Consider the following 20,632-nt stretch of genomic DNA (forward strand, 5'->3'; position numbering starts at 1 on the left):
AAAAGCGTGTTACGTTATGTGATGATATTTTTCAGGGTATTCAAATACCTTTAATAGATATGCAGTGTTGAATATTAGGAGAGTAAATGTAGGTGCAGAACAGGTTTACGTATAACAAATGATTACATTTTTTTTTCGTAAATTCAGTAGCATAAAATACAATGGGGATTTTACAATATAAGATAAATGTTTATAATTTTCATAATTTACATCGTGTCATTCAATGTAGCTAAACTGTTTATACATACGCTTTCTGTACACTTTCAATCCATATTTTATCTTAATTAGCATTTTAAGAGACTAAAAATGCGTTCTGTTAATTTCCTCTACAGTGGGTAGTACATTTAATTATGACATTTAAAAACATAAGAAACACTGAGAATATGGAATAAAATGGATGCACAAATTTTCCAAAATGACACACAAATTTCAATTTTTGATGTTCGTATAATATTTTTTGGATAGAATTTCGTCAGTACATCCTGGATGACTATATCAGAACTTCCTGTTTAGTTCAGGAACATTCTTTCAGTACGAAATACTCGTTCTCAATTGGTTGTTCTTTTCCTTCCTGATATGTTGACTCATCTGTAAACATAATATTTTCTTGAAAATGAATCAATGCCATTTTCTACCAAAAACAAAATGCATTCCTGGTTAGAATAATGCTTTGACGTTCCTGTAATTTTTATAAACCTGCTGATTTTTATAGTTGATAATAATCTTTATTTTGTCAGCATTACCAATATAATTGGTGATTTCAAACATTAATAAATATGCCTAACCTGTATTTTTATGGTTGACGTCTTCTGATGTTATAGGTAAAGTTTTACTGCTGGCATGTTCTCCTTGGTTTTTATCATGGTGCACACACCCAGTGAAATCAGGTTGTGAGTCCTGAAATAAAAAATGCAGTAACTGTTAATATCCAAAGTTAAAGTTTTTACTGAAATGATCTATTTTAAGAATGTGAAACTAATTTTAATGTTGTAACAGTATGTAATACTAGATATGAGCTTTAGGTTATTGCTAACCTTTGTAGCCCTGGTTGTACTCAGCAGGAAGTAAGGTTTAGTGGGTGTCTCGTACAAAACCACTGTTACACCATTCTGACCTTTGGGTTTTTTGTCGTCTGTGTCAATGTCCGGGTTATTAGAGAATGTATCCAAAGTATGCTCCATGTACTCATTTACTTTTTCCTTTGCGTGTTCCTTCACATCCAAATGTTTCCTTTCAAAGTCTGACTCAGATTTACTATCTTTATTGAACATTGGAATACATTCGTGATATTCCACGTTCGTCATGTTGTTTTGATCTTCAGGAAGGTCTGGTTCATCTAATAATTTTCCTTTTTCCTGTAAACCCAGGAGTTTTTTTGTTTATTAAAATGCATACAGAATTGATTAAAAGTCACTAAGTCTTAACCCCAATATGGCTAAGAGGAGCCATGTTTAAAATTTCAAATATAAAATTTTAATTAAAAAAGGGTTTACCTCTAAATGAACTCTTTTCGTATATTCTTGTATTTCTGAGTATTCGGTGACTTCATTAAAACATATATCGTCATTTAAAGCCTTTTCAACGTTTTCCATTTTATTCGAGCCAAATACAGGTCTTGAACATGAATATTTTCTGAAATTAGAAATTAGACTCGTTTTAAAATTACTGTATTACACATATTCTACATATAAATAAACTGTATACAGGAAATTTTTGTCCCCGTTTTCTTTTCGCCGCTTTCGCCTCGTCAGCTGGCGAATTTAAATAGTATGTGACGAATTCGAATGTCTCAAATTATCTCTGTGTTATTTCCGTGTCTGGGCAAATTCAACACGAGGTGACACTGTTTGCAAGCATATAATGTCATAAAAATATTACGGGACAAAGATAATACTGTTTACCACATATGTTGTTGGCTGTGATATAAACTGGAGTTGTTTTAAGACCAAGAACAAGAACATACATTTTGAAAAATTACAAACATGTTTTTACATATCTTCCAAAACACTGTTTGCTTTATCACTTGACTCCGCTACATTATTTGAACACATCAATGTCATTACTTTAATTTTTAAATAAACGTTATTCTTTTCGTCATTTACGCATTAGATCGGGATTTGAATTGAACATATCAGATACTTTTAAGTTCAACTTCATGAGTAAATGTTTTAACCATACAATTTTATAAAATAAGGCTAAAGAAAAGTAAATATTGTGGCAAAACAGAGAAAGAAGATTGGGGAATAAAATGGCGCAACTGCCCTTTTGGTTTAGTCGTAAAATACAACTTCAATTTTATCATTTTTTCAATTAAATATATTTGATATGTTATAATACAAGTTTACAAAAGGGTAATTTGCAACTATATTCAGTTTAAAATATTTCAAAAAACAATAAGAAAAAAATGATAAATCTTTTGGTGGTATCGAACCCACAACTTAAAAAACCAAGTTCTATAAAATAACATAATGTCTGGTGCTAGAACCACTGGGCCATTTCATTCACAAGAAAGTGCGTTGTTGAAATGTTATATGAGACATTGGCCATGAATTTACGGACTTTTTTTTCAAAAACATTCAATTGTTGGGCTACAAAATGACATTTCTAAAGTATAGTGGGTCATCTCTCAACATTTTAGTTGATAAAAATAGATTTAAATTCCATTAAACCGCATTTAGACTATGACAAAAATATGGAGGAGCTCAGACCAACTCTATAAAAGAAAATGCAAGAAAGTTATTAAAATGACACTATTTGGAGGTTTTGACACGCATATCCCAGTTTAAATCAACCTATTGCTTGTATTTCAAATATTTCAGGGTTACAAACCGATGTTACGTTAGATATGCATTGTTTTTAATTTTTTTTTAAAGTATCAGATTTAATGATATTACAAATTTACAGTATCTAATCATTCCTCATATGGACATTTTACACGCCTTATTCACCCATCGTCTTTGGATTCATTACTTATTTATTTTGTTCTCCACTAGACTTTAGCAGGTACTATAATAATACAAGATGCATTTGTATCTGTTTGTCATCATAATATTGCAAAAATGGGTTCTATCTGGAAAATTTAGTTATTGATCTCATATAACTTTTATTCCAGCAGAATAAGGTCAATAAGCTTTATTTCATTTTTGAAAGAGTCAATATTAATAAGTGGTATTTTACAATTGAGAAACTCTTTATCATGTACTGGTAGTTATAAACGTTGAGGAGTTTTTATGTCAACTATTTAGTTGAATAGAAATTAAGGGCTAATATCTTAAAATAAAGGTACAGTACCGATCATACCCGACCTAACAGAAAGTAAACCCCAACTAAACCCTGGGTTTACTTTCTGGGTTTACTCTGGGTTTACTAGAGTGGACCCAGAGTAAACCCAGAGTAAACCCCAAGTAAACCCAGAGTGGACACAGAGAGTAAACCCCAACCAGAAGAATACCCTGAAAGCAGACGCTACATATGTATTCGTAATATACAAGGGGCAGGAATTACAGGCAGTAGGATGATAAGATAAAATACAGGTCTGCTTCACACTTCAGTGAGTATAGTTGACTCCAAAAGCAATTCTCGAGTAAACCCAAAGTAAACCCCGAGTAAACCCAAAGTACACCCAAGTGGACCCAAATTTTCAAAAAGTATACCCAAAGTAAACCCAGAAAGTAAACCCGGGGTTTAGTTGGGGTTTACTCTGGTGTTAGGTTGGGTCTGATCGGTACTGTAATTTACCTATTTAAACTAAAAATTACACTACAATCAAAGTTTTAAAACCAACCATGGAATCGATTTTCATTATCATTTGTGATATAATTTTATTTTATTTTTTTTTCGCTGAATAAATCTCGAAGACTTAAAGCTATTAACATTTTGTCGCCAATTGTTTGAGAACGCTCCTCAACTGCTGCCGGGGTACATAAAAACGGGTCGAGAAAGTTACGGTCGGTTGCTTTCCAATCGAGTAGGTTAAGAACAATTTCGCTATAGAGAGACCGTCTTGCTAAACAGATATTTTCCCTCTTTACAGTAATAAAAACATGCAAGATTTTCATGATGAATGAAAAAAAATGAAAAATCCAAATAACATTTTTAAAAATATTGGTAAGAAAAGCAATGTTTACAATTTTACTTTTCCAGTCTGCCCTTCGTGGCCTAAAAATGTGTTTTATTGCTGCAAACAAAATAGGATGAACTTCTATCATGAAATCCTGACTACATGTATTCTTGTGATGAAGGCGAGTTATCAAATTAAAAGTATGGGGGTTTTTTTCTTCCTTTGAAACGAAAATCATCAGATTTTGTGTTCATTTTGATGGCATTGTTCGACCATGCAAAAGAAATTTTATCACATGCAAAAATTATTGGTTGGTTTTGTTTTTAGCTCACCTGAGCTGAAAGCTCAAGTGAGCTATTCTGATCACTTTTTGTCCGTCGTCCGTCCGTCTGTCCGTCTGTCCGTCCGTCTGTCCGTCTGTCCGTCCGTCTGTCCGTCTGTCTGTCCGTCTGTAAACTTTTTACATTTTGAACTTCTTCTCTAAAACCGCTTATCCAATTTCAACCAAATTTGGCACAAAGCATCCTTATGGGAGGGCGAATATAAATTGCAGAAATAAAAGTCCGATCTGTATTCAAAGCGGAGAAAACCTTGAAACTGTAGAAAAAGGGGGGTGCATTTTAAAAAATCTTCTTCTCAAGAACTACTGATTCCAATTCAACGTAGTATAGCATAAATTATCCTTATGGGAAGGAAAATATAAATTGCAAAAAGTAAGGTCTAATTCTGTTTCAAATCTGAGTTATTACGAAAATAATAATAAAGGAAAGGCGTGTTTTAATCAGTAAATAGCTTCGGATTCGGCATCCGGTAAAATGGGTAGACAAGACTTGGCCTGGGCAAAACCAAAGATTGGCAGTTATTAATCTGCCAATCTCATTAAAATTTCAGGATATTTGATGGACCAGTATATTTATATTTGCTGTAAATATTGCTGCAAAATAATGCGTATTTGGAATTGACGATTGCCGATCTGCCCCGGCTTTTATTTTGCCACGGCCCGGGTGTGCGTACCCATTTTACCAAGACTCGTATTCCATACATCTAAAACGAGGTTCTTTGTTTAAAGCAGCCATGACATTATACGAAAAAGGGTCGATCTGACTATGATGAATTTGCTTGTTGTGCAACAGTTCGCGAATGAAGGGAAATTTTTGAAACATGCAAAATATATTGGTGCCGATTTTGTGAAGTAAATTGAGGCTAAATATTTCAATGCGTTGACAGTTTTCACACATGACGTTGGTGTTAGCTTGTTCTGATTTTCGTTTCGTTTTCATTATTTATGCTTTGTAACCTGGGAACTATCGTCTGTATTTCGGGATTTTTACGTATCAAATCAAACAGAGACTTCGGTAAATCAAACAGTTAACTGTTTACCTGTGCAAATTAAGCAAAATCTGATGTATCAAAAAAGTACTGAAATACAATTCATTCTATCGGTAATTCGGCATTATATTTTGCGTAATGGTATATTAATGCAATAGGTTTTGTTGAGATGCTCGGCATTTTCTCGAATTTATTCAGTTTAAATAGAGTTTGATATCGCTGTCGGAAATATGTAGGTATATACATGTACATGTATATATATGATTCATTTCGAAAAAATAAATTGTGTTCTTTATTTGTTATAGTGCATGTTTCTTGTGTTTTAATTGTTTACAATTTCTATTTACTAACCATATTTGAGTGTTAAGCTTCGAATTATAAGCAAGATACAGAGATTTGCTCACGATTCTATGTTTGTACACAGATCTTAAAAACTAAAGATTAAAAAACTAAAAAAAATTTCAATATTTATTAAGAAAATTTTCAAAGTCTCTTCTTCCAGAAACCAACTTTAACAACTTATTGTATTGTAAACTTAACCTTTTTTTAGCTCACCTGAGCCAAAGTCTTCTCAAAAACTATTAGGCCAGGAAAGCTCAAATTTGAGTGGAAGCATCCTCAGATAGTGTAGATTCAAGTTTGTTCAAATCATGGTCCCCGGGGGTAGGGTGGGGCCACAATAGGGGGGATCATGTTTTACATAAGAATATATAGAGAAAATCTTTAAAAATCTTCTCAAAAACTATTAGGCCAGAAAAGCTCAAATTGAAATGGAATCATCCTCCGGTAGTGTAGATTCAAGTTTGTTCAAATCATGATCCCCGGGGGTAGGGTGGGGCCATAATTGGGAGATCAAGTTTTACATAGGAATATATTGAGAAAATCTTTTAAAAATCTTCTTTTCAAAAATATTTGGCCAAGAAATCTCAAATTGGCATGTAACCATCCTTAGGAAGTGTAGATTCAAGTTTGTTCAAATCATGGTCCCTGGGGGTAGGGCGGGGTCACAATGGGGATGAATTTTTATAGATAGAGAAAATCTTTAAAAGTCTTCTTCTCAAAATTATTAGGCCAGGAAAGCCCAAATTTGAGTGGAAGCATCCCCAGATCATATAGATTCAAGTTTGTTTAAATAATAGTCCAGGGGTAGGGTGAGGCCACAATGGGGGATGAATTTTTACTTAGGAATATATAGAGAAAATCTTTAAAAATCTTCTTTTTAAAGAATTTTGGCCAGAAAGGGTTTAAACTTGTGTAGAGGCATCCTCGGGTAGTGTAAATTCAAGTTTGCAAAATCACAGTCCCTAGTGGTAGGGCGGGACCGTGATGGCGGTTTGAATTTTTACATAGGAATATAAAGAGAAAATCTTTAAAACTATTCTGGGAAAGTGTTCGGTTCAAAACTCAGTACTTAGTGTGAAAGCAAAGGTTATGCAGATTTAAGTCTGATGAAACCATGATTCCCTAGAGAAAAATGGGGCCATGAAATGGGGGGGGGGGGTTATATAGGAATAGAGACAAATCTTCTTACAGGTACAACAACAAAAGGGGCTTGGTATTTACCAAAAAATAAGAGGTTGATAAAAATTGGCAGTTTTTCAATTTTTTTAGCAAGATCTACTGTACTCAGTTGTCAAGATATTTTGATACTGTAATGCTAATTTGATCAGAATTAAAGGTCATATGAAACGATTTTTAACACTATGATTTTCTTTCATGAATATAAAGCTTGGTATAAACAAATGTTAAAATACATGATGTAAGATTTTTTTGCCTTTGCATTACTGAGAAATAACCGTGAAAACTGAGCACCTAAAAAAATTCTTGCCCGCTTATCGTTCTTGATTTTGTGGATTTATGACGTCACAAAGACCCACCGATGTAAACAGTGCATTAAAACTAGTGTAATTTTACAGTAGTTTATCGATTAAATTTTAGTAATTTTTGCATATATGAACGTGTCTTTCTTTTCAAATGAGATCATTTGATTTCGTAGTAGCCTACAGATGACTTAGTTTTGATTGGTCGTTGATGAATAAATCTAATATCAGCTTCTCACAAAAGTAAAATTATGATGAAGATCCCGTACTGGAGTCCTCCAACATTTACAGCTGATTTAAATTGATTTGATTTATTTTGTCACATAAAAAAGTATATAAGGCAGGTAAATGAAAATGTTTGAGGCATTGTGTACATAGTTTGTATTTAAGAACTGCTATAAAATGCCGCAAAATTATTCTTAAATTTTATTTCGAAATAATATAAATTTCTGACTTATTGATATATACATGTAGCAATATCTTTAAAATACTTTGTGCACACGTGTATTAACGTTTTATTAAATTAGATCGCGGAAATATGGCATTTAAGGATTTAGAAATGTATCGGTAAAATAAATCGGTTGTTTGATAAAAATAGTTGTGAACGAATGTGAAGATAATCAACAGATTTTATTAAGAACAAGCATCAATAATGATAAAAAAACCCGAAAGAAAACATTGCGGAAGAAAGTGAGATAAAAGGGATCTGTGAGTAAAAACCGCACATACACGTTTTAAAATCAAAACACCGCACATTCAAGTACACGTTTCAAAAACAAAACATTTGAAGAAATTTCTCTTAGACTAAAAATAATTAAATGGTAACATATTTGTGAATTTGAAAGTGAAACAAACAATAAAATCGTGAAGCGAATGAGGCACAATGAGGCCCACAAGTTGTTTAGAAAAAAAATCTTAATGAATTGCATGAACGTGCAACTGGGAAAAAACGATCAGATTTATTTTTGAATTTGTCAATTTCATTAAAAAAGATCAAAATAAAACATATAAATATGCTTATATTAAAATTATATTATACTTGCATGTGGATCTATGAAGAAAATCATTTATTCTCCCTGCAGTCTCGAAACTGAATATCATTATGTACACGCTATTACATGTAAATAAAAACGCACACGATTTCATTTCTTGAGAGAAAAAATACTGACGTGGTTGATTATTGTATGATTATACAAGTTTTTATATAAAATAGTATTTTTTTTCTTTTAAAATGCTGCAAAATGACATAGATATTTGTATTCACAACATAGCTTTATAAGGCGATTGGGTCTTACTGACGTCATAAGCAAGGGAGGTAAGCCGCGTAAGTCAATGTTCCTTTTCCCGATTAAGTAATTTTGATCGACTGTGGCGCTCACATTTTGCATAAAATATCCAAAAAACAATGTCAGTCTTATTAAATAGGCACTTATGAACTCATTCCCGTATATAACTCAATATGGTCAGGATATCGTTTCATATGACCTTTAAGGCAATTGTTGCTCAGGTGAGCGATGTGGCCCCTGGGCCTCTTGTTATATTTTATCTCGGCAAGACTATAAAAACTACGGTAGGTTTTACCATCAACATCAACAGCAATAATATTTACACCTACAGTAAACAAATATATTTCAGAAAATTTAATACATTATTGTTTGAAAAAAGTTCCAATGCATAATTTAAAAAAATGCTGAGAAATAATCGATGAACTCTATTTCTATATACAGTGTAGAAGTGAAAGAAAAATTATAGCTAGGACCTTTAAACATGTGATCATAATAATGATATTATCACATTTATTATCGCAAGAAGCTTCCGTATGAAATTTGAAGAAATCAGTAAAACGAAGCTGTAAATATCAAAGTTTAAAACAAACTTGTAGTAAGTGAGCCCTTATGATCAATAAAATGTGAAAATATTCTAAAGAATATTCTTCTGATTAAAGAAAACAATACAATAATGAAAAAATGTGTTTAAATTTCCATTTACGGGAATGTTTTTATTAGTGTAATAGGGATAATGTCGCTTTAGAAAGATTGTCTCTCCAGTTAGGAAATATCCTAACCTGTTGGGGCATTCAGGTTGTTCGAACATCTAAATGAATGAAGTATACTTTTTTACAGGTAGTAATGAGTTGAGAAGTTAAGATAAAAAAAAGCTTTTTTAATAAAAAAAAAAAAAAAAAGGATAAATACTTTGAAAAATTACCAACTTTATATACCTTGCACAGACTTCCGTACTTCGCATGCAAATCGAACACGCCAACACTGCATCCAACATATTAAGTATTAATTAAATCAAAGAAAGTAACCAAGTATTGTCGTTTTCATTTGTTCTACAATAACACCGAGTTTTCTGAATTCCATGCTGTCACTGTACTTTCTACATATACTATAGTCTATGTTTTGCGTAATAATATGTCATCACTCTGTTTTTTGTATTTCGTTGGATATTCCTTAACAGTGCAGTGATTGTCGTATTTTCTTAAGGATTTCGTTTACTCAGAGGCGAAAAAAATCCACTAATAGGGGAAAAAACTGCTTATTGTAGATTATAGCCCCACTATTGTGGTGCTATTTTTAATTTTCAAATAACATGGTCAATAACCTACTTTTTTCTGCTAGAGACCTCTGAATGTTTATTGAAAATATTGTCGAAATTGTCCCCCGTTTCCAAGGTTTTTTTTTATTTTTTCAAAGTATTAGAAATAATAAAACAATTTGTAGGTTGGGAAATGATAAAATACTACTAGCTTTACTACTTTTATATTTGAATGAATCGTTTTAAGCTCATATTTTAAGTTTAATTTAGTCTGAATTTCATCTATTAATTTCCAAAATTGTACACATTTTTGATCGGGTTTTACCAAAAATTGACAAATAGGAGCTCTAAACCATTAATTGCCTAAAACTGTTTTTCATTGTCTGTATTATGTTGACATTAACATTATATAACGTCAATGATAAAAATTTCGAGATATTTTATATTGAATTGATTTTATGTATTTTAAGGATTGTTCCAATGGCGTACCAGCCAGTGATATAAATGTATACCCACGTTAATAAACCCATAAAGAATGTAAAATGTAATGAAAAAAAAACCATATAGAAACTTAACTTATGCAATTATTTGCAACAGAAAGTTTTTAAGAGAAAATTAAAAAAATGAAAAAAATTAGTTCAAATTTCTTATGTGTCAATATTAATCTACCTTTGTCGGATCATATCTTTCTCATATAAACAAACCATGGCTATCAATATCGATATTTGTTAATAACGTTGTTATTTTTTGTTTTTAAAACAATTTTAGACTTCAGATATAGAACTTTCTAAAAATTATCTTTGAAATCTCAAACCCTGAGTAAATGTAATCCTTAAGTACACGTTTCTACAAATATCGTCCAATACAACTATTTGAGGAATAATGAATCAATATTTGAGTATTGTGAGGTGATACATGTAATTTCGGTTGAGACGTCGTCAAATCCAATAAAGCCCAGAGAGCTTTATGATAGAATTAATCGGACCGAAATTATCACCTCATAATATTCAAAGAATGATTCCTTATTACAAATATTTATACAATTTGCAGTCATTGTACGATTACATGTTAAGATATAGATAAACAAACCCCACAGGCGCCGTAATAGTACCCAATTTTAAGTTATTGGACTGTATAGTACAATATCGATACGTAGTGTTATCACTGGCAAAGACACTGAAAAATGTAAGTATAATTGTATACACGTAACGTTACCTGAATGCAGTGAAGCATGAATGGTGTTCTCGGTCTCATTTAGGGACGTGTGTAGCAATTAGCATAACAATTGGAATTTAAAACTTACATGGCGGTTGTTAAAAATAAAAGGGATTTACTAGTAATGGGTATTTATTAATTCATGTCAGCTTAAATCGTCCATAATCTATTAAAAAGAATAAGCACAGTGACACCTCTTTATACCCGCACTTTCTAAAGAAAGTTCGGGTATATTGTTGTTACCCTGTTCCGTCCGTCCGTCCGTCCGTCCGTCTGTCACGTTTTACTTTCTCAAACTGCTCTTACATCTTATAAACCAGCAAACTGAACTCTTGGAGTTTGATTTGGGGTATCATGTTGTTTAGTAAAAAGGTTTCAAAAATTCTCTGTCAGTCCTGGGGGTCAAATAATTGGTAAAAAATGACGTTTTTTCACAAAAAACCTTCTTCCTCGAACTCCTCCTACATTTTCAAAAGTAAACGAATCATCTTTTGGAATATGTTTTAGGGTATCCTATAGATGCGCAATAAGGTTTCAGAATTTTCAATTTTGTCCTGGGGGTCATTTAATGGCTAAAAAATGACGTTTTTTTTACAAAAAAACTGGTTTAAAAAACGTCATTTTTTTTAAGCAGTAGCCAAATGATCTTCTAGAATATGATTGGGGGTGTCATATTGAGGCATGATCAGGTTCCAGAATTTTTTTTTTAATTAAGGGGATCAGTGGGCAACAAAAAATGACGTTTTTTGGCAAAAAAAAATATGGTTCCCAGAACTCCTCTTACAACTTTTGGATTAGCTACGTCATCTCTTGGGATATAATTGGGGCTGTCCTATAGATGTGCAATAAGGTTTTAAAAATTTAAATTTCATCCTGGGAGTCAAATAGTAGCAGAAAATTGACGTTTATCACTAAAAAAACAAACATTGATCCAAGAGCTCCTCTTATGATTTAATGGATAGACAATCATATCTTGGGATATGATAGGGACTGTTCTATAGATGTGCAGTAAGGTTTTCAAAATTTAAATTTCATCCAGGGAGTCAAAATGTAGCAGAATATTGACGTTTATCACTTTAAAAAAAACATAGATCCTAGAATTCCTTTTATGATTTAATGGATAGACACATCATATCTTGGGATATGAAAGGAACTGTTCCATAGATGTGCATTACGGTTTTGAAAAATTGAATTTAACCCTGAGGCCCATTACCTACCGGTACATACCTTTTGATGCCCTTTAAGGATCAAGAATATATATGGTTAAGGGGTGGGGATCTCAACCGTTTTCAAGATATTCGTGCACTTCCTGTTCAAGGGGGGTCATGACCACCCCCGGGGCCCATGACCTACATACCGTTTGATGCCCCTTGACACAAGGAACAAGAATATATATGGTTTAAGGGTGGGGATTTCAACTGTTTTGAAGATATTAAGGGACTTGCTGTTTGAGGGCATCAGGACCACCCACAGGGCCCATGACCTACATTTAACATTTGATGCCCCTTGACATCAGAAACATGAATATATATGGTTTAGGGGTCATGATTATAACAGTTTCTGAGATATATGGTAATTTCAAATTCCTGGGGGGTGGGGATGACCCCAGGGGTCAGATCTAATAAACCCTATATATTGCCAGTAACAGCCAACATATGATTATGAAAACCCTATATTATTATCTTTGTCCGTTTTCAAGTTACCATTTACAATAGAGTCTATGATTCTTCCTACAAGGTTCAATGTTAGACCCCACACCCTTTTGACACCCCCCCCCCCCCCCCTCCCCCGAAAAGTGGTTGTCTAACCCAAAATGAGAAAAATCAAACCAGGGTGCACAACTAGATTTGCAGGCCTATCATATCCTAGAGTTTTGTACAATTATGTTCAGCCATCTCTGAGAAACAAGTTCAGAGTGGGAAAGAAGAAAAAGAAGATGAAGAATATATACCGGTACATGTATTAAGAACCGTACAAAAACAATAAGTCTCCAAACTTCATTCAGGAGACTTAATAATTAATAAAGATTAAATAGAGATAGGATCATCAAACATCAATAATTTAAAGATAATTGACAATTTCTGATTCTAAGGGGGTCAGGATGACCCCTTAGGGTCATGACTTACATGCCATAATGATCTGATGCGCCTGCATGACCTAAGGAGGAATAATATCTTTGGATTAAGGTGGGGATCTCAATGGTTTTTATGATATTTGATAATTTCAGGAAGAGCACTTGGGATCATGACCTACATACCATCTTAAATGCCTTGAACAAAGAAACAATAATATAATATGTACATGATATATGATTCAATTTAAGAACCAAGATATAGATCAATCATCTGTTTTGTAATACTTCCTATGTATATATACATGTACATGTATTAGTTTGTGTTTTGTTCTATACTATTCATGTTCATGACTGTAGTATGGCTTAGTCTTATTTTAAATTACATTAAAAAATTGTCAAATATATGACTTGGAACCCCCACTCCCAAACAAAATCAAATATAAACTGTTCTCTCCCCCCCCCCCCCCCCCCCCCCCCACCCCTTCCTTGTCGAATAATCTATTAAAATCAAAATATAATTTGGGTGTCTAAAAACTTTTATAAACTGGTAAAAAATGTTATTCTTAAAACAAATTACATTACACCTTGCATAATTGACAAATGATCTATTGAGATACGATCAGAGGTCATATTTCTACCTTGGGATCAATAAGTAGTATTTATTGACAAGTTAAAATTAATTAATAACAATAAATGATTCAAATTATAAATGTTTATACTCCACATTCATCCCCCCCCCCCCCCCAATCTAACCTGCTTATAAAGATTCAGTCTTCTTAATACATTCTTACATGTGTACAGTAGCAAATTTTAAATCATTTCTTGATTGCTTTTTCTCTCGTGATTCACATTAACATTTTGGAAATTGCTTAATTCAATTTTTAAGATTTATAAACAAAATGTTATATGCATCACTGCCATGTGTATTCACCTATTTGGGGCAATTGTAAAGTCTCCTAAACAATTAAAGCAGTGACATCATTAGGCTAGGAATTACCCACATGGATCAAACACTACTGTATAACATATGAATAAGATAAAATACATTATTATTTCTAGTTCTAAAATGTCAGGGTGTTTCCAAGGGGGCATAATCTTGCAATACAATTTTACGCGCAATGACACAAAGAGCAAAAATAAATTAAACGGTTTAGGGATGAGGATCTCAGATCTCAGATTAAGTTACCAAAATATACAGTGTATCATATCATTTCCTATTTCATAAAGGCGGGGGGGATGGGGGGGGGGGGGGGGGTTTAAAGACAACACCTGGGGGTCATTAATGTACTTTACACCAGTTGATACATCATAATTGAAGAATATAACGAATTGTAGTATATTTATATGATCTAAGGGAAGTAACTGTTTGAGTATGAATGTATGAGTATGATTTGAGTAAGAGTTATGGTTCTTTGTGTGTATTGTTTGAGAGTATCATCCGGGGATTGAGCACGGGAAAATAGCCATGCTGATGTTGTGTGCGTGCGTGAGAGCATGATGTGGACTTGTATACATGTGTCATGAATAAACCTATTCGTGAATTGATTTAATTCGTTATATTCTTCAATAATGACTTTAGAAGATATTTAAAATTTGTATTTTCCTGTTTCGTGGGGTCAGAGCAGTCCCATAAGGTCATGACCTACATTGTATTTGATGCATTATAATACATTAAGAAAGAAATACTCCTTCCTTCCTATTATTACTCATATAAAAAATATAAGTGTCTACACTTACTTACATATGTAATACACAAATTTAATAAGAAATTGTTTATACAGGGTCAATATGGGGTCAACTCAACAGTGCATGCAGTCTGACAAATGAAAAAAATAACTTTTGCAACTAAAATGACAGAAACTTTACAAATGCGATAGGATAGGTAACGATGATAAGCTTATTTAAATAATAAAAGATGATGATACAGTATGCTGTCAAAGGGAGATGACATTTAGAAAGTGAAAGTAGAACTTATATACATCTGTACATGTGTATGTATGCTGGCAGGAATCCCATGCTGGCATCTTATTATATTGTGCTACTGCTACTACATATATTATGCTTACCTAAATTGGTCAACATCATAATGATAATCCAATTAAAACACAATAATGAATTCCTTTAGCTGATCACAACTACCGTAATCCTTTTCTGCATACGGAAAACACAGACATGTATGTATGGGTGTTGCTAAAACGCGGAACGGAAAACGGAACGGAATAGAAAATATCATCACGTTTATCGCTTAAAAAGGGTATAGACTGGCCAGAAACGATTTACTTTGTATCTTTTATTTATATCTAATGAATGATTATCAACATGTTGCTATCTTATTAATATTCATATGAATGTCTATCAATTATAGCATTGTATTCATTCGGCTTTAGTTGAGTACGAATCGGAAAAATCAAATGTATACGAATTGTGAAACATTAACATGATTAAACGAGCAAATAAGCTATAACTTTTTACTTATTTCTCTTATATGGTATTGCTGGCATATTAGCGTAACGTACGCAGTTAGTGAAAGCGTTTTATGCGTGTTTTGAGTATTTTTATATTATTTTCAAATATGATGTACATGTATATACTTACAATGTACATCAAAATTGAATTTTCGGTGTTCTAGACGATCTTTTATCATACAGACGATACAGTATCATTGAGATGGAAAAAAAAAACTGTAGGACTGACGACATTAAAAAATTAAAATACAGTAAACATTAAAATACCCGGTAATTTGTGAAACTAGTAATTTGTGAAACTAGTATTTTTAGCAATGCAATTTTGTTTACGTTTGCATTACAAAGCATGCAGTTGTTTATTCCAGCAGCTATATACATATGATCCGAATAGAGAGCTCTAGACGTTGCCTGGTTTGATTTTCCGATTATATATCTGTCGATCCCAAAATATTCATGCAGCACATTTGGACGATTTATAATGGAAAATGTTGACATCTTTTCTCCATTTAGAAGTCACTCAGAAGACCTTGCACAATTTTTCAACACTATCATCCGGGTCTGTTAAAATGCAAAACCCCGTAGACTACTTTATTTTTAGCCGTGTATTTATACCAGCTGATAAGCTAGAGAGGACGTTTTAAAGAAAGAATAATGAGAATGTTTAATGCTTCTAAAAGAGAATCGCTTGAACCCTGAGGTATATATAAATATACAGCAAAAAGTGAATCGAGGATATTTTGGGACAGAATATAGTGGTCAATGCATGTACTGTTAATTTTGAGGAAATAAATATTCTTGAATAAATAATCTAATATTGCTAATCTTTCAAAAAAAATTAAAAAGGTACATAAAGTATATCGTTTTAGCATACTTAACAAATCTATGAGGTAAATAACATTAGATAAGATTTTCCGTTTTCCTTCCGTTCCGTTTTCCGTTCCGCGTTCTAGCAACACCCATGTATGTATACACGTGAACCCATCTAATCGAAGAGCTGGGTAAAACTAGTACCCGCTAATGAGACATGCAAACCTGTGTTGTGTACGTAACTTCAGACAAAGATCAGTCATTTGTAACATGCATGTATTTTTATGACCTATTCTTCAAATCCACTTGCACTATTTTATTAGGTAAATAACAGCTTTAAGGTGGTGCAGGACACCTGCATATTGTGATGTACATGTATACTTCCTATTGAGATAAACAATAAAGTATGTTGAATATTGATTAAATATTTACCCCCCAAATAATGTTACCTAACATTGAAGCGCAATGGGTTAGAGCGTTTACATGTCTGTAAGAGCATTGGGGTCCAAGTTGTATTTTTGGTAATTTACGAATTTTCATGGGGAGGGGGGGGGGGTCTGGACCCCTCACTCCCACCCCTTCTCTAAATCTGTGCACACGATGATGTTCATGTAGGCACACAGAAGCAAATCTAAAACCGGCAACCGCCACGGGGAGGGGCATAATTTAATTTTTAATTTTGTTTGTAATAATTATATAGACCATTATACTTCCTATGACATAAAATGTTAAGATTATTGATTAACTGAAAATTCACTGCAAACAGTTCTACCCCAAATTGCACATAAAGTGCTGCTCATGTCACGATGTGTATTATCATATGGGCAGGGATCTCATCCTTCAGTTATGAAAATTATAATTTTTAAATGTATTACCGGAGTTTGCATGTAGCCTTCATTTTTAATTAAACTGGTACAAAACAGTGTTATCTAGGGGCAAACACATGGTGCGGGTATTACTGTCTAATGACAGCATCTAGTTGTCAATTTGAAATACATTGATTACTTTTATCCTATTTTTGTGATCGGCTTCGGCCGATCACAGTTGTGTCCATATGAGGCATCCGGCAAATTTAACTATTTGCGCACGCATATATTTCATACCGATTATTCCTTTAAAAGGAATACTTGTTTTACATAATTAAATGAATCATGCAATTATCTTAATCAGTATTACCCATATCTTTAATTTATAAAAAAAAAATCTATTGGCAAAACTGAAAGAGGTAATAAATATAATTTTTATTTAAATAAAGGTTTCCATTGAAAAAAATTACTTTATTTATCTAATTAACAAAGACGAGACATATGTATTCAATGTGTTTTTGCACTGGGTCAAAATACTGCTCACCTTTTAAATGCAATAAAAGAAAAAAAGCCTCCAAATAAAGTGCCAACTCCAACTCCAATAAAAAATATTACTGCATTTAGCCAAGTAGGCACATCTGAAAGTATATAAGATTTTTAGTCTTTTTGCAAAAAAATTAAAGAACTCTAGAGACTTTTATGATAATTCAAAATTATTAAGTAAATGAAATACATTAACCTCTCAAAGGATCATCTCCAATCAATATGTTTGTCTTCTTTCTTGTTGTTGGCATACAAGCACTGGCAATTTTTGATAGATTTTTGAAAGCTGTTTTTTGTTCTGTTTCAACTTGATGATTCATTATGAATTGATGATTTCCAATATGCATCATTTTACACTCTGAATCCACTCTTGCGTGTAACTTGTCCTTATTATATGTGTCATGCACTGTGCTCGATACATCTCGTTTTTGTCGAGCGTTCTTGGGGCAAGTGCAGTTAGAGACATAGCAGGATTCTGATCCATTCACCACAATACAGAAATTCAACGATTTTTCGTTCTTTTTATCCAGCAGTGTATATACCTTGCAATTTGAGCTCTTCACGCATGTCTTTATATCTCTCTTTATGAAGTCTTCATCTTGCCCTTCAGAGAAATCATGAATATAAAATCTACTTTGTATTTTTTTGTGAATTAGGTGCAATTTCAGCGTATAACTTAAAAAAATTCTTTTAAAAAAAGGTTCGTGTTCTGACCTGAAGTTACCATCGTCAGAAAATCTTCTATAATGTTGGATAAAATGTGAAATGATATCCTGTAAGAGATAAACCTATGAAATTGCTTCCATTTGTGTACATGTAAAATAGTTATTTCATTCAGATAAAAATTTGAAGTGTAATCCTTGAATGTACTGTCATTGGACCAGTTATTGTGTTACATAAAGGGTAATTTAAACTTTTTTCCGATACTGTATATTCTTCCTGATCATACAATTTGACAATCTGAGTTTTTATTTTTCAAAATTCTATTTTGAATTTTAATTTGTGTATAATTGCAAATCTGAACGTGTACAGTTTCACACTACATGCATTGAGTTTTTATTTGTTAAAAGTACAGTGTCTAAGACCATTTATTAAATAGTATACTCAGTTGAGTCATTGATACGAAGACCGAAATCTTGTTTCCAAGGATGGTTGCAATGTTTAGTCCCGTTGCCCGATTTAACCAATGTAACACCAAGAACCAAACCTAGATACAAAATTAAAATACTGACTGCAAATTTATTGTATTCCAAAAACGTTAGATCAAACATTTATATTAAACATACAAATGAAATTTTTATTACAAGGTTAAAAAACCATGACCATGGATTTCTATACAGCTGGCCATTTTACCAAGAGTATGCAATTGTATTTGAACGTTCGTTTTAGAGTTTAGGTAAACAATTTCATTCTTTCTTAAAACGTTTGAAATACTCTCCATATTTTATATTCGGATTGCAACTTTCTGTATTTAAGCATAACAGAAATTGAATACATTAAATGTATTTGCATAACGTGACATTTCAAAACAAAAAACAAAAAAAAAAATGCTTGTACTAAAAAACAAAACAAACGTGACTTTTAAAATTTTGCTAGATTGAGAACACTTCGTACTGACATTATATGAAAAGTGTGTGTTTAGGAGGGTAACAGTTGAAATTGATATCCAGAGAAAACATTGTCAACCAACGAGAAGCGATGGTTGACAATGGTTTTCGAGGGGTGTCAATTTTAACTGTTACCCTTCCAAACAGGCACTATTGATTTTATTCTCCTGAATGTCTTAATTTTACTTTATTGCTTCTTTTTTACTGCTTAACTCTACTGCTTTTCTATCGGAATGACTTGAAATCTACCACAAACCGTACGCGCATAATCTATGCGCATGTAACATCTACATGTTGTTACATTTTCTATTTTAAATTAATGGCTTGTAAGTTAAAAACTGGTCAAAATATATACGCACTAATTCATTCTTTATATAGGCAAGGGAAAAGGGACTCGGAAAGTAAAGTGTAAATATTAATAGTTATACGTTTTTTTGTTTTTTTTTGGTCACGTTGGCTTTTGGAAAAGCATTGCAGAGAAAATTCTGTAAATTTTATAAATTGTTCTTGCAATGCTAGCTGTCTTAATGTAGGCCTTGAATTGAAATTCTAATGCGATTTGATAAAACCATCATTATTAGTCAAAAACTGTCTATATTTTAAAAAGCTTTCAGTGCTAACCTCAACTGATTAGAAGTAAAGAAAAAATGACCGCTAATCCACATTCTTAGTGTTAAAGATCAGCAAAGTGTGAAAGTCATCATGAAGTTGTTTTAGGAATAAACAAAAATCATAAAATCACCTTACCAAATATGTTGATAAATTCCCTGGTATACACCATCTTCAAAACGACATTAAACACAGTATCGATTATCACAAACTATTTCCTTGAACTAAAAATGGCGGTTATGTTTTCACTAACACAGTATCACATGTACATTTAACCTAATCTATAAATGGGAGAAATAAAAAAGCATACATGTCCACTGTGTGTTAGTGAGCTTAATAGTGATATCTCCATTCAAGTGCTTTTCATTGAAAATGGGCGAGTTTCGTATTACTATCCACAATTTGTAACTGGATTTGTGTTCCTTGTTTCCATTCAAAAAGTGAGTCACCAGTACAAGTACATTGGAAAAACATCTAATTGTTTAAGGGCATACATATTTGTTTTCAAAACTCGTAAAAAAAACCCATACACTTGTTTAGTATACACACTGTTTATTCTTAAAAAGATGTATTTGGATTCAAATATATTTACATCTTAAGTGTATGAACAATGTTAGGCATGTTTTTACAATATGTATGATATGATTAAACCCCCGTTAAGATTTTCTGTTAAAAGAATTAGATATAACTGAACCTTTTTAATGAAATTAATTGTTGTATAGTAAGCTTAACGTAAACATTTCAACACATACATGG

The 20,632-nt window shown here is 32.5% G+C and overlaps 1 protein-coding gene across 2 annotated transcripts; it reads right to left on the minus strand.

The window, feature by feature from the left end:
* Nucleotides 1-142: 142 nt before the first annotated feature.
* LOC105340813 (uncharacterized) lies at nucleotides 143-20,311 on the minus strand. Of its 2 annotated transcripts, XM_066081358.1 has the most exons (9): nucleotides 20,015-20,311; nucleotides 18,765-18,867; nucleotides 18,375-18,433; nucleotides 17,857-18,264; nucleotides 17,662-17,755; nucleotides 1,494-1,632; nucleotides 1,035-1,355; nucleotides 786-897; nucleotides 143-588 (listed from the first exon to the last, which is right to left on the minus strand). In XM_066081358.1, exons 1-9 carry the CDS (start codon nucleotides 20,046-20,048, stop codon nucleotides 515-517), a joined length of 1,344 nt encoding a protein of 447 aa, XP_065937430.1. In that variant the 5' UTR covers nucleotides 20,049-20,311; the 3' UTR covers nucleotides 143-514. The 2 variants fall into 2 exon arrangements, with proteins under 2 accessions (XP_065937430.1, XP_065937431.1); XM_066081359.1 differs by lacking the exon at nucleotides 20,015-20,311 and having other exon boundaries at nucleotides 18,790-18,864.
* Between the last annotated feature and the right edge of the window lie 321 nt (nucleotides 20,312-20,632).

Source organism: Magallana gigas, chromosome 4 (genome assembly GCF_963853765.1).
Source record: "Magallana gigas chromosome 4, xbMagGiga1.1, whole genome shotgun sequence".
In the NCBI taxonomy this organism is placed as follows: Eukaryota; Metazoa; Mollusca; class Bivalvia; order Ostreida; family Ostreidae; genus Magallana; species Magallana gigas.

Bases quoted from the DNA above. Each gene is read 5' to 3' on its own strand.
- LOC105340813 (XM_066081358.1), bottom strand. From the start codon at position 20,048: ATGGTGTATACCAGGGAATTTATCAACATATTTG. The intron at 18,868-20,014 runs GTAAGGTGATTT...TTTTGTATCTAG, and splicing joins GGAATTTATCAACATATTTG to GTTTGGTTCTTGGTGTTACA. The intron at 18,265-18,374 runs GTCAGAACACGA...ATTTCTCTGAAG, and splicing joins TCTGACGATGGTAACTTCAG to GGCAAGATGAAGACTTCATA.